We start from the raw sequence: 14,237 nt of genomic DNA on the forward strand, positions 1-14,237 counted from the left end.
AAAACAATCAATAAAAAATGCTGGCAGAGCTGTGGGGAAAAAGTAATCCTTCTCCACTCTTAATGGGAGTGTAGGCTGGGGCAACCATTGTGGAAATCAATATGGCAACTCCTCAAAAAACGAGTTAGTGGTCCCATTTGACCAAGCTATTCCACTTCTTTCCCAGGAGAATTAAAAGCATCACATGCTTTTATGATGTATGTATACACACAGCAATATATGTAAACCCATGTTTATAGTGATACAGTTTGCAACAGCTAAGTCTTAAAAGCAACCCAAATGTCCATCAACCAATGAATGGATTTTTTAAAAAAGATTTTTTTCCCATATAATGGAGTATTATTCAGCCATAAAGAAAGATAAAACTGAGACATTTATATCTAAATGAACGGACCCTGAGACCATAGTCATAAGTGAAATAAATCAGACTCACATATGTAAATATCATTTTATCTCTCTGGTGTGAAAAACTGAAAATGTAAATAAAGGCCAGCCAGACAGCTCAGTGTATTAAAGCACCTGGCAGGGACCAACGTTCAATCCCAGACTTGCAGTGCTGGCCCCGCCCCAGGCGCACACTGAGACTGGACACGGTGGCATGCACCTATAATCCCAGCACTTGGGAGGCTGAAAACAGGGGGATCACTACAAGTCCAATCTGTTTAGTGAGACCCTGTAGAACCTGTACTAAATACATTAAAAAAAAAAAGTAAATAAGAACCTAAGTGTACAATAGATACTTTGAAATAGGAAGAAACTGTTTAAAGAGAAATAGGGTAAGAGGGAAGAAACGGAGTGAAAGAAAAAAGTGAGAAGATAAAATGAAAACTAAGCTTTGTGACTAGGGAGGAGTCTTCTTTAGCATAGGCTGTGTATCCTAGGAAAAATGAAAATGCAACCTTTAATCATAGAGAATTTCCAACCAATCAAGTTATGGTGGCATTATCTTCAGCTACATAATTTCCAGAGTTTTCATAAGCATGGCACATAGGAGACATTCAAATATTTGCTAAAATGAACTCTACTATATTACCAACATATTTAGATCATATTTGATCTCCACAATCTTGGATCAGTTTGGGCAGAAAGAATATGAATGTCCAGGTCTGAAGGACAAAGGAAATCAAGGTGCAGGAAGGATAAATGGCTTGACTAGCATTTTCAATTAAACAGTAAAGTATAGGTTTGAAATCAAATCTTTTCATTTTATCTTCTCACTTTTTTCTTTCCCTCTCTTTCTTCCCTCTTACCCTATTTCTCTTTAAACACTTTCTTCCTATTTCAAAGTACCCATTGTACATTTAGGTTCTTATGTACTTTTTAAAAATCAGTGTTCCTTCCATGTCTCCAGGTATCGGAAGCCCTAAAAAGGCCGGACACGGTGGTAGCAGGTCTGTAATCCCAGCATTTGGAAGCCTAAGCAAGAGGATTATTTAAAGTTTGAGACCAGCCTGGCCTAAATTATGAGTTCAAGGACAGTCTGACTACATAATAAGACCTTGTCTTTAAAAAAAAACAAAAAAAGCTGCTCCTGAAAAGACACTGGATACGTGATTATCTCCACGGCTTCACAGCCAAAGAATACTAAATGTAATCACATGGAGAAGGATCACAGGACCCTCCTCCTTAGGACAAAGCCACCCATAAGAGTAAAATGAAAATAAAGCTTTCAGGGGGCCTGCCCCTTAGCTCAGTTCTTTAAGTGGCTGCTTCAACAAAGCCGTCAGGCTCAGGTTGCTGTGGTTCGATCCCCACTACTCAAGCCAGCCAGTCATGCCTTGAAGGCATTTGGAGCGCAAAAAAAAAAAAAAAAAAAAAAAAAAAGCTTTCACATGGTAAATCTGAGTAATATCCTAAGAGTTGGCTTAAATAGAAAAGAAACAACTAAAATTATCAAGAAAATAAAGAATAAAGACCCTTAAAAAGGTGAAGACTTTTCATCTTTGGCATCTCAAAATCAGTGAATACTTCTTGGTGTTAGATATCTTAAAAATAAATCATAGTTCTCATATAATAAAGCAACAGGATATACTACTTAATTCTAGGAGATGATAGGAAACAAAAAATATGTAAGAGTCATCATTAAAAACTCAGCAAATATGTAAGATTTGTGTACTACACAGTCTAAAATGCCCAAAACATGAAAACAGCCATAAACTGAAAAATAAAATGTGATGGCATGTCAATAAAAGATGAAAAACAGGAAAGAAAAAGGGAATGGGGCAATGTAAGACAGTAAAGTGAGAGATGGTTTAAGTACCCTCACATAAACTTTCAAGATTGGTTCAAAGTAGTGGTCGACTGTGGGTTTTACCCACTGAGACATGCTTGGAAGAAGTCTGAATTCTGAGCCTTTTCTTGAGGCTCCATCAAGGCAGATACCTCTAAGCTCTGCATCCACAGAACATCCCCAGACATGACTCTCATTAAGTGAGAGCTGGTTTTAAATCCACTTCTTTTAATGATTAGCACTAGGTCTTGGCAACAGACTTTACTCTTGAGCCTCTCTGTTCTGTTTTGTTCCTAAAACAGACACACCAGCCTACCTACTCTATTTGCTAAGATCATGAAGACAAAAGTATTTGTATCAAAGCATCTTTAAGGTAATGCTTATGTTCTAAGTATTGTAAATAAAATAAACTGAGCCAAAAGCTTTAATAAGCGATGAGCAGGAATAAACTGATTATACATATAGCTAGATTAGCTTTAAATATTTAAAATAACTCAGGTCTGATTTACAAGATTAAAGATTTTGGATGATCACGAGTTCAAGGACAACCTAGGCAGTGCAGTGTGACCCTGTCTCTCTCTGTCTCAAAACCTAGAATTTAGCTCAACGGTATAATGCCGGTTGCTATACATAAGCTCCTGGGTACACGTACACACGTACACACACACACACTCTCTCTCTCTCTCTCTCTCTCTCTCCAAAATAAACACTCATAGGAGGCTCATAACTTCTAAGCCTGACATATTAAAGAGGTGGACCAAAAAAATCTATTTATGGCAGTGTAAAGTTTATAGAAAACTATGTATAAAGAAATAACATGATCTTATTTCAAGAGGAAAGAGACAATACGAGGTGTTAGGAAACCTATATTTCAGTACAGGCTCAGTGTCTCTAATTGAAGTTGAGGATATGTCACCTCTCTAGATCTGTTTTTTCATCTATAGGCAGAAAGAGGTGACAACAGTCACTTATAACTTAAAAACAAATGCTATGATAACAAGAAAACATTTTCTACTTCACTAATCTCTGTCCTCAGACCATGTACTTCTGTCAATGTCGTTTATCGTCTAATGTCCTTTTCCTCTTCATCAATTTAGTGCCATTCAACTCCAAAACCTACACAAAAGTTCTTTTAATGTAAAGTTTTCCAAAATATGTACACAAAATTCACAGTTCCCTTCCATTCAGGATTCCATAATACCTATGAACTTTTTTATGCCTGCTTTTAGGTCTAGTAGGATGTGATACCAAATCCAGTATTCTTCCCTTCCTCTAGAAGGCAGGAAACATTCTATTAGATTTACAAGAAGAATGGGCACAAGTTCCATAATATACATTAATTGAATATATGAGGGTCAAGGCATGCTATTTCGTATTAAGGATACCTCCAGCTTAGCCTAATAAAGCTCTTGGCCACCTACATATTTTAGAAAGCTCTACCTGGTCTGCACAGGTCTCCATGTTGTTCTTTTTCACTGGCATAGACCTCCATGCACCAAGCGTGGTAAGCAAATGAAAAGAGATCTTCTATTTTAGCAGGGGGTCGAATTGCATTATTCAGCCTCTTGAGCCAATCTTGACACTGCTCAAATGTTGAGAACTGACACCTTTGTGAAACCAAACAAATATGAATGTAATCAGATAATAGTTAACTAAAATCTAAGAAAAGTCACCACTTTCTTTTTTTTGAAAAGTCACCATTTTAAGACTCCCTATTCATAGTGAAGTGGTTAACTACAATGGAGAACACATCACAAGTAATCATTCATATATTCATTACTATTTATAATAAAAATGGGCCCAACAAATTTGAGTTGGCAATATACACATCAAAAAGAAGGCGAGCAATATGAAATCTATTCTTTTAATTTAATGAAAATTCTTTTGAGATTAATGACAATTATTGAAGAAAAATGGCAGCTACCTTCTTTTTTTTGGCTTGCTCAGACTGCCCTGAGGACAGGGCTAGCACAGCATGTGGTGCTGGGGATTGAAATACGGTCCCCAGCACTTGCCTAAGCTTGCCTAAGCAGGTGCTTTTAGACCACTAAGCTATCTCGCCAGGCACAAGCTACCTTCTTTCATGCATGAGATTTCATTCTACTTTGGTGTTATGGTTATGCTTCTCAAAAATGTTTAGAAAGTCCTTTTTTGTTTTGTTGTGACACAACAGGCCAATCTAAAAAATAAATCACCACACTATTTTTGACTAGTTAGGGAGTTGGGGAGGTGGCAGGGGGTGGTGGTGCTGCTGTTTGGCTCTACAGGAGAATGGACCCAGGTTTTTCCTCACTGATCTACATCCCTAGCCCTCACCCCCTTTTTTCCCCTCAAATTTTGAGACACCATCTCACTAACTTAAGTAGCTCAGGTGGGATATAAATCTGAGATGCACCTGTCTCAATCTTCAAGAGTGCTGGGATTACAAGTATATGCTACCACACTTGCTTTGTTAAAGGAGAAATTTTAAAATTTGTCTATTTAGCAATGAAAACAAATCAGCATCTTTGGATGCAAAGTACAGAAGATTATACTGAAACTTTCAGCTGTGACCCACACAGAGAACAAAACAATTCTGATATTAATGGCACAGGGGCTTGCATGTTAGCTTAGTTCTTTAAAGTGCCTGCTTGGGCAAACCCAGTTGGGCACAGGGGACCATGGTACGGTCCCCAGCTGCACATGCCACACCAGACCTGCCTTTAAGGCAGCCTGAGCCAGCCAAAAAAAAAAAAAGAATCCTGATATTGATGGCCATATTTAGTATACGCAACTGAGGGGGGTTAAGATGATTACTGGAAACTGACTTTTTTGAGGATTTGAAATCTCTGACTTTTTAAACATAGTATTAAAAACTGAGCTAATTAATAAGTAGGTTTAAGTTGTGAATGATACCCACTACCTATCAAATATAAAGTCAAACATCACTTTCTGAAAAGCAACTTAAACATTTATCTTAAAACTACAAAGGTCACTTAAACCTCTTCCTTGTCTTTCTCAATCAATATGCCAGCATACAATATTTATTAGTACACTAGAACAGGTCAAAGGGATAACATTTGAAGAATTTAAAGGCTTACATTACTTTCTCAGTTTTTCATGCCTATATCTTGTATTATGAGCAACTACTTTGAAGATAACAATGTACAATGTACTGAACATTGTTACACTCCTACAAATCTTGCTTTAAAATTTTATACAATTGTTTTTATTGTTTACTTTTCTTCTCTTAAAAAAATAATCTAAAAGAAAGGCATCATTTCGCAACCATTATAGTTAGATTAGATAAAAATCATTAAGGATGCTCAATTTTGATACAAAGCAAAACATCTGCATCTTCCTTCTATCTATCTATCTATCTATCTATCTATCTATCTATCTATCTATCTAAGGGAAGGGTCTATCTATCTATCTATCTATCTATCTAAGGGAAGGGTCTACAGGGTGTCCAGGGTCTCACTATTAGATTGGACTCATAGTGATCTGCCTGTTTACAGCCTCCCAAGTGCTGGGATTACAGGCATGCCATCATGCCCAGTCTCATCTACAGGCTCAGCGTGCCCCAGGGGTGGGGCCAGGATACCAGGCCTGGGGATCCAACCTCTGGCCCCTGCTTGCAGGTGCTTTAATCTGCTGTGCTATTTGGCCAGCCCTGCATTTTCTTAAAGAATTCCCCATACATAGACTGTTTATTAGAAACTATAGAAATTACATAAAAATCAGGTGACACCTTGAGTAAAGTAATCAAAATTCATCACTGAGGGACAAGTGAATTGTTTGCCTCTGGATATAATACTATACAATACCCTGAAAAAGGTACATTACCATATATACACAACATTCCAGCTAAGAAACTTCAATTTAATCTTGAGGAAACGCTGGACAAATATAAAATAAGAAACAAATTCTATTAAAAAGACACGTTCTTCAAAACATAAATGTCATAAAAGACAAAGCAGGACTGAGGAAAATGTTCCACATGGAAGAAGGCTCTCAAGTCATAGAAGCTAAATGTATGATCTGACCTAGACTGGTTCTTATAGTGAATGAAGTAGAGGTGGGGGTGAATGCTATAAAAGACATCATTAGGTCAATCATCAAAATTTGAACCTTGATAGAAGACTGGATAAAATACATCAATATAAAACTGTAAAGTTGATAATGATGCTGTGGTCATGTTCAAAAATAAGCTTTTTTCTTAGAAACATACAAAATTATTTTGGGGTTAAAGAGCCATGCTTGTGTAACTTACTGTAAAATTGTTCAGAAAAAGATCTCTCCCCCACCCCGCCACAAACACCATACTGAAGGGTTCTATAAATGATAAAGTAAATTGAGGTAAAGTGTTAACTATGGATGACTCAGTATATGGAATAGTAGGGTACTATTTTTATTTTTGCTATGTCTTTAAAATTTGGTATCTTCAAATAAAAAAGAAAAAGCATCAATATGAAAAATATCCTAAAAGTAACATATTTCAGGCACTAATTAACTTATGAAATATTCTTAACAAAGCTGACCTCAAAAGGTATTCTGCTGTGTTACTGAAACATGTATCTATTCTTTAAAAAATATTTTCCACACAAACAGCTGCACAAACATACCACATACCTGATAACTTTGCAGTCTTTGCAAGTCAAATGAAGCTGAAATATATCTCGGCATTCAACACTTTCTATAAGCTGTAGTGGAACCTATAATTAAAAAGAAGTCTTAGTCCAAAAGGCATTGACCTTGTAGTTCAGTGTGTTCAACAAGACTATTTAGAAAACTCTATATAGAGAAAAGAAATACAACTGCAAATTTAGCTACATCAAGTACGCAAGTGATTTACTACAGAAGGAATTAGGGCTCCCCTTTATCTCTGGCCTCAAGTCATGACACTCATGAAGACAACAAAGAAGGATCACCTCTGAAAGGAGTGGAATGCACTTGTCTAGCATTGTACTCATAAACTGATCTCTGTTTTTAAATATTGTAGCTGGTTAGAATTTGTAATGACACAAAAGATCAAGGGCATTAGAATAATAATCCCACCTTGCTTATAGAAAAGAACTACAGATCTGAGTGCAAATGGATTCTATCTGTTATGACACAGCATCAGCAAAGGAGGCTCTGAGAAGTCTGGAAGCCTAAACTGCCAATGGATTGCAAAGAAAAGATTATGGGACACTAGCTGCTGGTCAGGACCTGTGCTCAGAAAAATAGATCCACAGATTATCAGGAAGGGAAAAGGTCATACAGAAATCAAAGACCCTAAAACTAGGTAGGTTTAACTAGCTTCAAAGATCAGCTGCTAAATATGGCTTGAAGTCTGAGCAGAACGATCCTCACTTCACAGTCTGGTCAGAAGACTCTACTAAACATAGGATTATGTACAATGCTGGAAGGAGACAGATAAGGGAGACTGAGGGTAGGGATGGGTAATCTGAAGTGGATACAAATTCTTAGGTTGACAGGTCTCCCCTCTCTGGCCCTGAAATCACCTTGATTCAACCTCTGGCTTCAAAAGGCAATTTTCAAACCTTCAAAAGTGCCTGATGAATGATCAGATGGATACTCATCCCTTAGAAGAAGGGTAGATACAATATATCAAGTCCTGCCAGAATGTGACTCTGGGACTTGACAGTAGTATTCCAACACTTCTGTTTAACATGAGAAAGACAAGGTGATTTCCTCTAATGTAGACACAAGAGAACTACCAGAACCAGGTGGCCCTTCATCAGCTGGGCCAGTTTCAGAAACAGGCTTCCTATAAACTCTATCCCAGCACACAGAATCAACAGAGAATTCTCAAAATGAGCATGGGGGCGGGGGGGGCAGTGCTGGCAGGACTGGGGCAGGGATGAAAGAAGAGCAAAGTAAAGCACTACTGAGAGAAATAGCTGGGAGTTTTTACCCCAGGATTAAAAGATTTCTTGCTTTTGTCTATATAAAAATTCCCTTTCTATTACAATTGTAACAGGACTGATAGGGAAAAGACTAAGAAATGTTGCTTGTGTCCTGAGAAGAAAAAAAGGTTTTGGCGTCTCTGTTTTTAAGTCCTTAACCCCGAGACATTTTGAAAAACTGCAGCTGATGAGGCTAAAAATTCTTTTAACATTTGTCACTTGAGAGGGAGGAGGTGATAGAGATGAACTAAAGGAAGAACAGAGATTAAAAAGAGATTGTAAAATGACACTGATTTGTTCTCAGGCCAGTACTTTGGGTACCCTAAAGCAAACTCTCACTGTTTTATTTTTAAAATGTACTTTAACTGGTTATCCTCAATCCTACCTCTTGTGGCTGGCAGACTAGCAACTGAAAAAAGCCTGAGTTCTGGTCTTGGTTGTCTAAAATTTTACCAGTTAAAAGATCTGCTTGTTTCTTGGCTTCACTGGGTTAACCATCAGTCTTATTAAATGTCACCCAGTTAATTCAGTAATCTGTGTACAAAGCCTGAGAAAAGCCTGGAGGTGAAGTGAGAGTGAGTTTTACAAATCCACACTGAGTGGTTGCTCTGCCTGCAGTCAGCTGCATCCCAGGTCCCTCAAGTGCCTTTCTTATTGCTAGAAATGGTGAAAACCACTAATTCTATTAGCTACTGCTGGGGAGGAAGTTTACACTGTGCAGCTTTGCTACAAAGAAAATGTAAGTTTTATATCACTATTACTGTACCAAAACTCAAGGGCTCTTCAAGAACTTCGAGAATAATAACAAAATACTCCAGAGCATGTAAATTATAGTGGTACATCAGTTCACAAACTTAATTGCTTTCATGATTCTCGTGGCAAACTGAACTGGACCACAATCAAATCAACTTTCTCCAAAATGTCAACACTGAATCTAACCACTGAATTTGATTTGTTTCTTGTCCAATTCAGTTTGCCACCAGAATTACGGAAAGAATTAAGTTTGTGAACTGAGACCTCTGTATCTGCTAAAGTCCATTCACTAAACAAATTTTCATATTACACCTTTGAGAACAAAGTATTGGTTCTATGCATTCAAATCAGATTAAATATACAAGGAAGTCACCAAAAACAGCCGCGTGAACTTGAGTCACAGATACAGAGAACAGCAGCTTTTAATCCTCATGCAGATACTCATTTGCAGGGAAGTTTTATATGCAGCAAAAATAACAACACTTCAAAAAGAAACCCAATTTATATCTATTTGCTTCTCCATTTTGCTTCCTAAACAGACTGCCTCTTTTTAAAAAGGCAGAGCAGACTACCTCCACAACCTTCATACATCTGACCAAACCAACTAAATTTCTTTACTTTCTTAAGGCCTACCCACTGATCTAGCTTTCTCAATCTTCCTCACATATGAAAAAGACCTATCACTCTATGACAAGGCCATACCCAATAATCAAGCTCATAAGCAAAAGATTTAAAGATTAATGCCAGTACATTTCTTAGCTCAGAGAACTTAGACAAGCACCTTATAAGCCAGCACCAAAGTCTAGGCCAAAATTCAGGTCTGCCCTCCAGCCTTGGATCCTTCCAATATATATCCTGCTTTTCTTCCTCTAACATGGTCCTTTTTTCTTTTCCTGTGAAAGAAAATAATTTTCTTTCACAGAAAGAGATGGCCTTGGGGCCAGGGAGATAGCTCAGTAGAATAAGTGCTTGCCTGGCAAGTAAGGGCCTGAGTTCAATCCCCGGTTCTGCCAAAAAAAAAAATATAAGAAGTGGCTTCTCCATTAGACATCATGAGAAAAACAAAATTCATTTTTTTTTAGAACAACAAAATTCAAATGAAGATTGTCAAACCATAAATAAATATTGTTGAAGGCAATTCCATCTATAGAAGAAATCTGAAATTATTTTCAAATCTCTAGCCCGTAGATTCAGTGCCTCTTCTTCCCACCTGCACCCTTTAACACATTCTTGCCATCTTAAACCACCAATGGTATAAGCATGACTGTCCCACTAGGTGGCTTATACCATTGGTGATACAGATCTAAATCATCTTTACTGGTCTTTTTACTAATAAAATAAAAACTATAACTAGAACAAATTAGTTGCTTGAATTTGAAAAATTACTGCCCAAACATAAATATTAATACAATTCATGCCAATTAATCATTATAATAATAAAACTTATTTCATTTAAATCCATGAATAGTTGATCAATAATTCTCTAATTCTCTAAATTTTAACAAGAAAATCTTATAAACACACCATTACTGGTATATATAAAATGCATTTACAACTGCTGTACTGTAAATTAGCTATATGAAAATTTATATCATTTCAATGGTTTCCTTGAGAGACTATAAATGATGACATCTGATCTGCTAAATGAACACTTTTCTTTGCATTAATGTAGTCAAAGATCCCCTAAAAAGTGGTACAAGCCATCTAATAGGACAGTCATACATGTACTACTGGTGGCTCAAGCCAATGTGAACAATAAAATTTAAATCAGAGCCACCAATTTTTAAAATATAAAAATCATGGCTCCATCATGAACATGTTAATTTCTTCTTCCTTTACCTTTTGTCAGATAATTATATTTCATTACAGTGCTTATCCTATTTCAAATACCATTAAAACTCATGTTCAAACAATGCATCAAACACACTGAATGCTGTTAGTAGTCTTCAAAAAGCCAAAAGCTACATCCTGGGCACCAAAACTCAAGAGCATCAAAGCAAAAACAAACAAACAAACAACCACACAGCAGTAAAACTTAATAATTGACATGCGAATGTGTTAAAGATCCACAAAACTGCCACATTCTATCACCTTACATGGGAACCTAGTATATTCTGCTATATTTACCTCCTCAGTTCATTCTGGCTGTGTGTGCGCATGTGCATTAGTTAAAAGCACAAGAAACAATCATTCATTTTAATTGACTGATGAGTAAGTACTAACCAGTACTAACCCTGTGTAACACATCTAAAGTAAAAATGGCAGTACAAGTAAAAATAAAAGTAATGAATCTAAATCCAAAACTTCGTAATAAACTATGGAATTTCATTATATCATTTCATTTAAAGACCAGTCAGAGGAGAAAAGAATTTCATAAAAATAAAGACCAACACTCTCCTCTCTACTGTTCACTTCGGACATATATAAGGTATTTCCCTTGGTACTTGTTTCAAAAGCTTCCACTGGTACAAGAATGCTAAAAAAATATTCCTCCCTCTGGTGCTTGGGAAATAAAAGCTGTTGTTGGATAATGAAAAATACTAAGGACAGATGTTCCCAGGTACTATAGTTCTATACTTCTCCCCAACAGGCACTGATAGGTGAGCCTGGAATGGACATTTTAATGTCCTCTTAAACACTAATGTTGATTTTATAATTATTATTGTTTAAAATTTGATCATAAGCCAGGCACAGTTGTGCACACCTATAATCCCAGCACTCTGGAGGCTAGGGCAGGAGGATCATTGTAAGTTCAAGACCAGCCTGAGCTACAAAGTGTCCTCAAGACCAGCCTGAACTGCATAATGAGAACCCATCTCAAAAAGACAAAAATAAATTTTAAAAAATTTGGTCTATAGTATTTAAAGGTCTTATTCCATTGCATATGTATAAACTAAGGCTTCATCTTCATTCCATATGATGATCTCATCAGAGTTTACTCTTAGAACTTTGGTGATAGGGAAGGGATTCATGCATATTTTGTTGATTTTCAAGATGAACATCTGACACACAAAACCAACTTGTTCCAAGCATAGATGCAGTAACCAGCTAGGACTTTCATGCTACTTACTGGGATTTCAGAAGCAGTAGAGTGAGAAGCAGTCTATTGAATTACACAACAAAAATCGTTTTAAACTTCCATAAATTCCAGTTGAACACTTGTTTATCAACTAAGCTTCAAGAAATACAGCTGTATGTATATTATAGTTTGGGAAAAAGAATGGAGCAATGCTACCTTAAATGCTACAAAAGAACTCCTTTACAGATATTCTTTATTCTGAGACTTGAATACAGATACTCACTGTGTATAGATGAATGATGTTTATGGTTATCTAAATCTACAGACACATTTTACTCAATGTGCTGTGAAATTAAAACAAAATACATGCTATCAGGTAGCTATTTAAAACCTGATGGCAAGTCATTTTCTAATGTGCTAAATGATGCAAAGTGGGGCATGCCATAACACAGATAGCACGTGAGTCCTGATAGTTCAAATGTGTTTGATTTAGATAATAAGAACCTTCACCAAGTCATCTTCAGAACCTCATGCAGCTTACTGAATATGATAAAGAGAAGAAGAGGTAGGTCTTACTGAACATGTGTGTCTTACTAATACACTTATCAGACAGAGCGAGGAGAGGAAGGAGAGGAAGTAAGGGGCAATGTCAATACCAACACTTTGGTCTCCATCCAGGATCTGATGCAGGAAAAGCCATTATCTCTTGGAGTAGCCCACATTTTACGAACCTGTTACAGCTCGTGTTTTAGACGTCCCCTCAAAGACTCATGTGGTCATAGGTGGGGCCTTTTCAGAGGCAGCTGAATTCTAGTTTGTGTGACTGCTTCATAATGTAATGTTAGGATTAAAGGTGCTAGGGTTAAGGATAGGTGATTACTAAAACAGTTCACTGATTGGTTCATTCCTTGTTTTGCTACCTTCTGCCTGCCAAGAACTGTTTCTCCTCTGCAATGGCAATCTGCCAGGCCACCCTGATGGAGGTCAGTCAACAATGGACTGAAACCTTCACAAACTGTGAGGTAAATAAATCTTTCCTCCTTTAACTTTGGGTATCGAATATTTTGTCTTAGTAACAAGAAAAGTAACACACCCTTAGTACTAAGTATATTGAGATTAATGGTATGGAGAAATATTGGTCTATTATAATATGAAATGTTGGGCCAGTAAGATAGCTCAGTGGATGAAGCACCTGCTTACAGGAACCAGGGTTTGATCCCAGCACCACATGCAGTGCTGACCCCACCCCCAAGGGTGCTGAGCCAGCCACCTAGACCAACCATGGTGGTGCACACCTATAATCCCAGCACTGGGGAGGCTGAAAACAGGGGGATCACTATGAGTCTGAGCTGTGTAGTGAGACTACCATACACATAAATGTTTATAATCAGTACAATGCCAAAATACTTAAGAAAATCTTTCTCCCTCTTTTGTCCCAACCCACTCTGTGCAAAGCCATTATTTGGGATTTTTAAGTGACATGTAAGCTCCAAGCTTCAAAGAGTTGCAATGCTAGGAAAAACTTTTATGTGAAGAAATGGGTCAAAAAAAGAACACAGATAAAGCAGTAAATAACCTGTTTGTACAGATATTGTTGGAGATAAAGGATGACACAGGTCTACTGACATAGCAACATATTATTTTAATAAATGAACTTCAAATCCAAAGAGAGAAAATGGTCTAATACTCATTTCAAATCCATATTAACTTCAATTCACTTAATACTCATTGGACATCATAGCACTAGGAGACATGCTGTATTCTGGAGATACAAAGATGAATAAGCAAAACTTACAACACATGTAGTAAATGCTGGAAAATACGTTTAAAATACAGCAGAAATCATTTGAGTCTAATTAACTGTCAGGGAGGGAACCAGGACTGAGCACAAGTTCACAGATGAAATTATCAAGTAAACTGAGATTTAACAGATGAAGAAAAGGTCCCTGGGAAGGAGACAAGGTAAAAGATGAAAAGTGAGATGATAGCAGTGCTCTGGAAAAACCAGTTCACTGAGAGAAAGGAATTTAGGTTAAAACAGCTTCTAGGCATAAATGGTTAACTACAAATAATAACAGTAAATGAACTATAAATTCCAACCACTGGGCCAAGGAGATAGTTCAGCAGCAAAAGCACCTGCCTGGTAAGCACAAGGTCCCAAGTTTGATCCCAGGTACCACACAAAAAAAAAGAGAGGAGAGAGAGAGAAGGGAGAGAGGGGAGAGAGGGAAGAGAGGGGAAAGAGAGGAGAGAGGGGGAAGGGGAGGGGTAGAAGGGAGAGAGAAGAGAGGGGAGAGGGGAGAGAGAGAGGAGGAGAGAGAAGACAGGAGAGAGAGAAGAGAGA

At 37.3% G+C, this 14,237-nt stretch overlaps 1 protein-coding gene across 9 annotated transcripts in view; it reads right to left on the reverse strand.

The window, feature by feature from the left end:
• Window positions 1–14,237, reverse strand: part of Mtmr3 (myotubularin related protein 3) — a 166,340-nt gene that overhangs the window by 45,851 nt on the left and 106,252 nt on the right. For 5 of the 9 annotated variants that reach the window (XM_023705806.1, XM_023705805.1, XM_023705802.1 and 2 more), the window contains exons 6-8: window positions 11,945–11,977; window positions 6,842–6,924; window positions 3,671–3,837 (exon numbers count right to left, since the gene is read on the reverse strand). In XM_023705806.1, the coding sequence (XP_023561574.1) occupies window positions 3,671–3,837; window positions 6,842–6,924; window positions 11,945–11,977 (283 nt within the window). The remainder of the gene's footprint in view (window positions 1–3,670; window positions 3,838–6,841; window positions 6,925–11,944; window positions 11,978–14,237) is intronic. The other 4 variants (XM_004645543.3, XM_023705807.1, XM_004645541.2 and 1 more) reach the window with 1 other exon arrangement.

This window comes from Octodon degus, unplaced genomic scaffold, assembly GCF_000260255.1.
Source record: "Octodon degus isolate 3935 unplaced genomic scaffold, OctDeg1.0 scaffold00230, whole genome shotgun sequence".
Lineage (NCBI taxonomy): Eukaryota > Metazoa > Chordata > Mammalia > Rodentia > Octodontidae > Octodon > Octodon degus.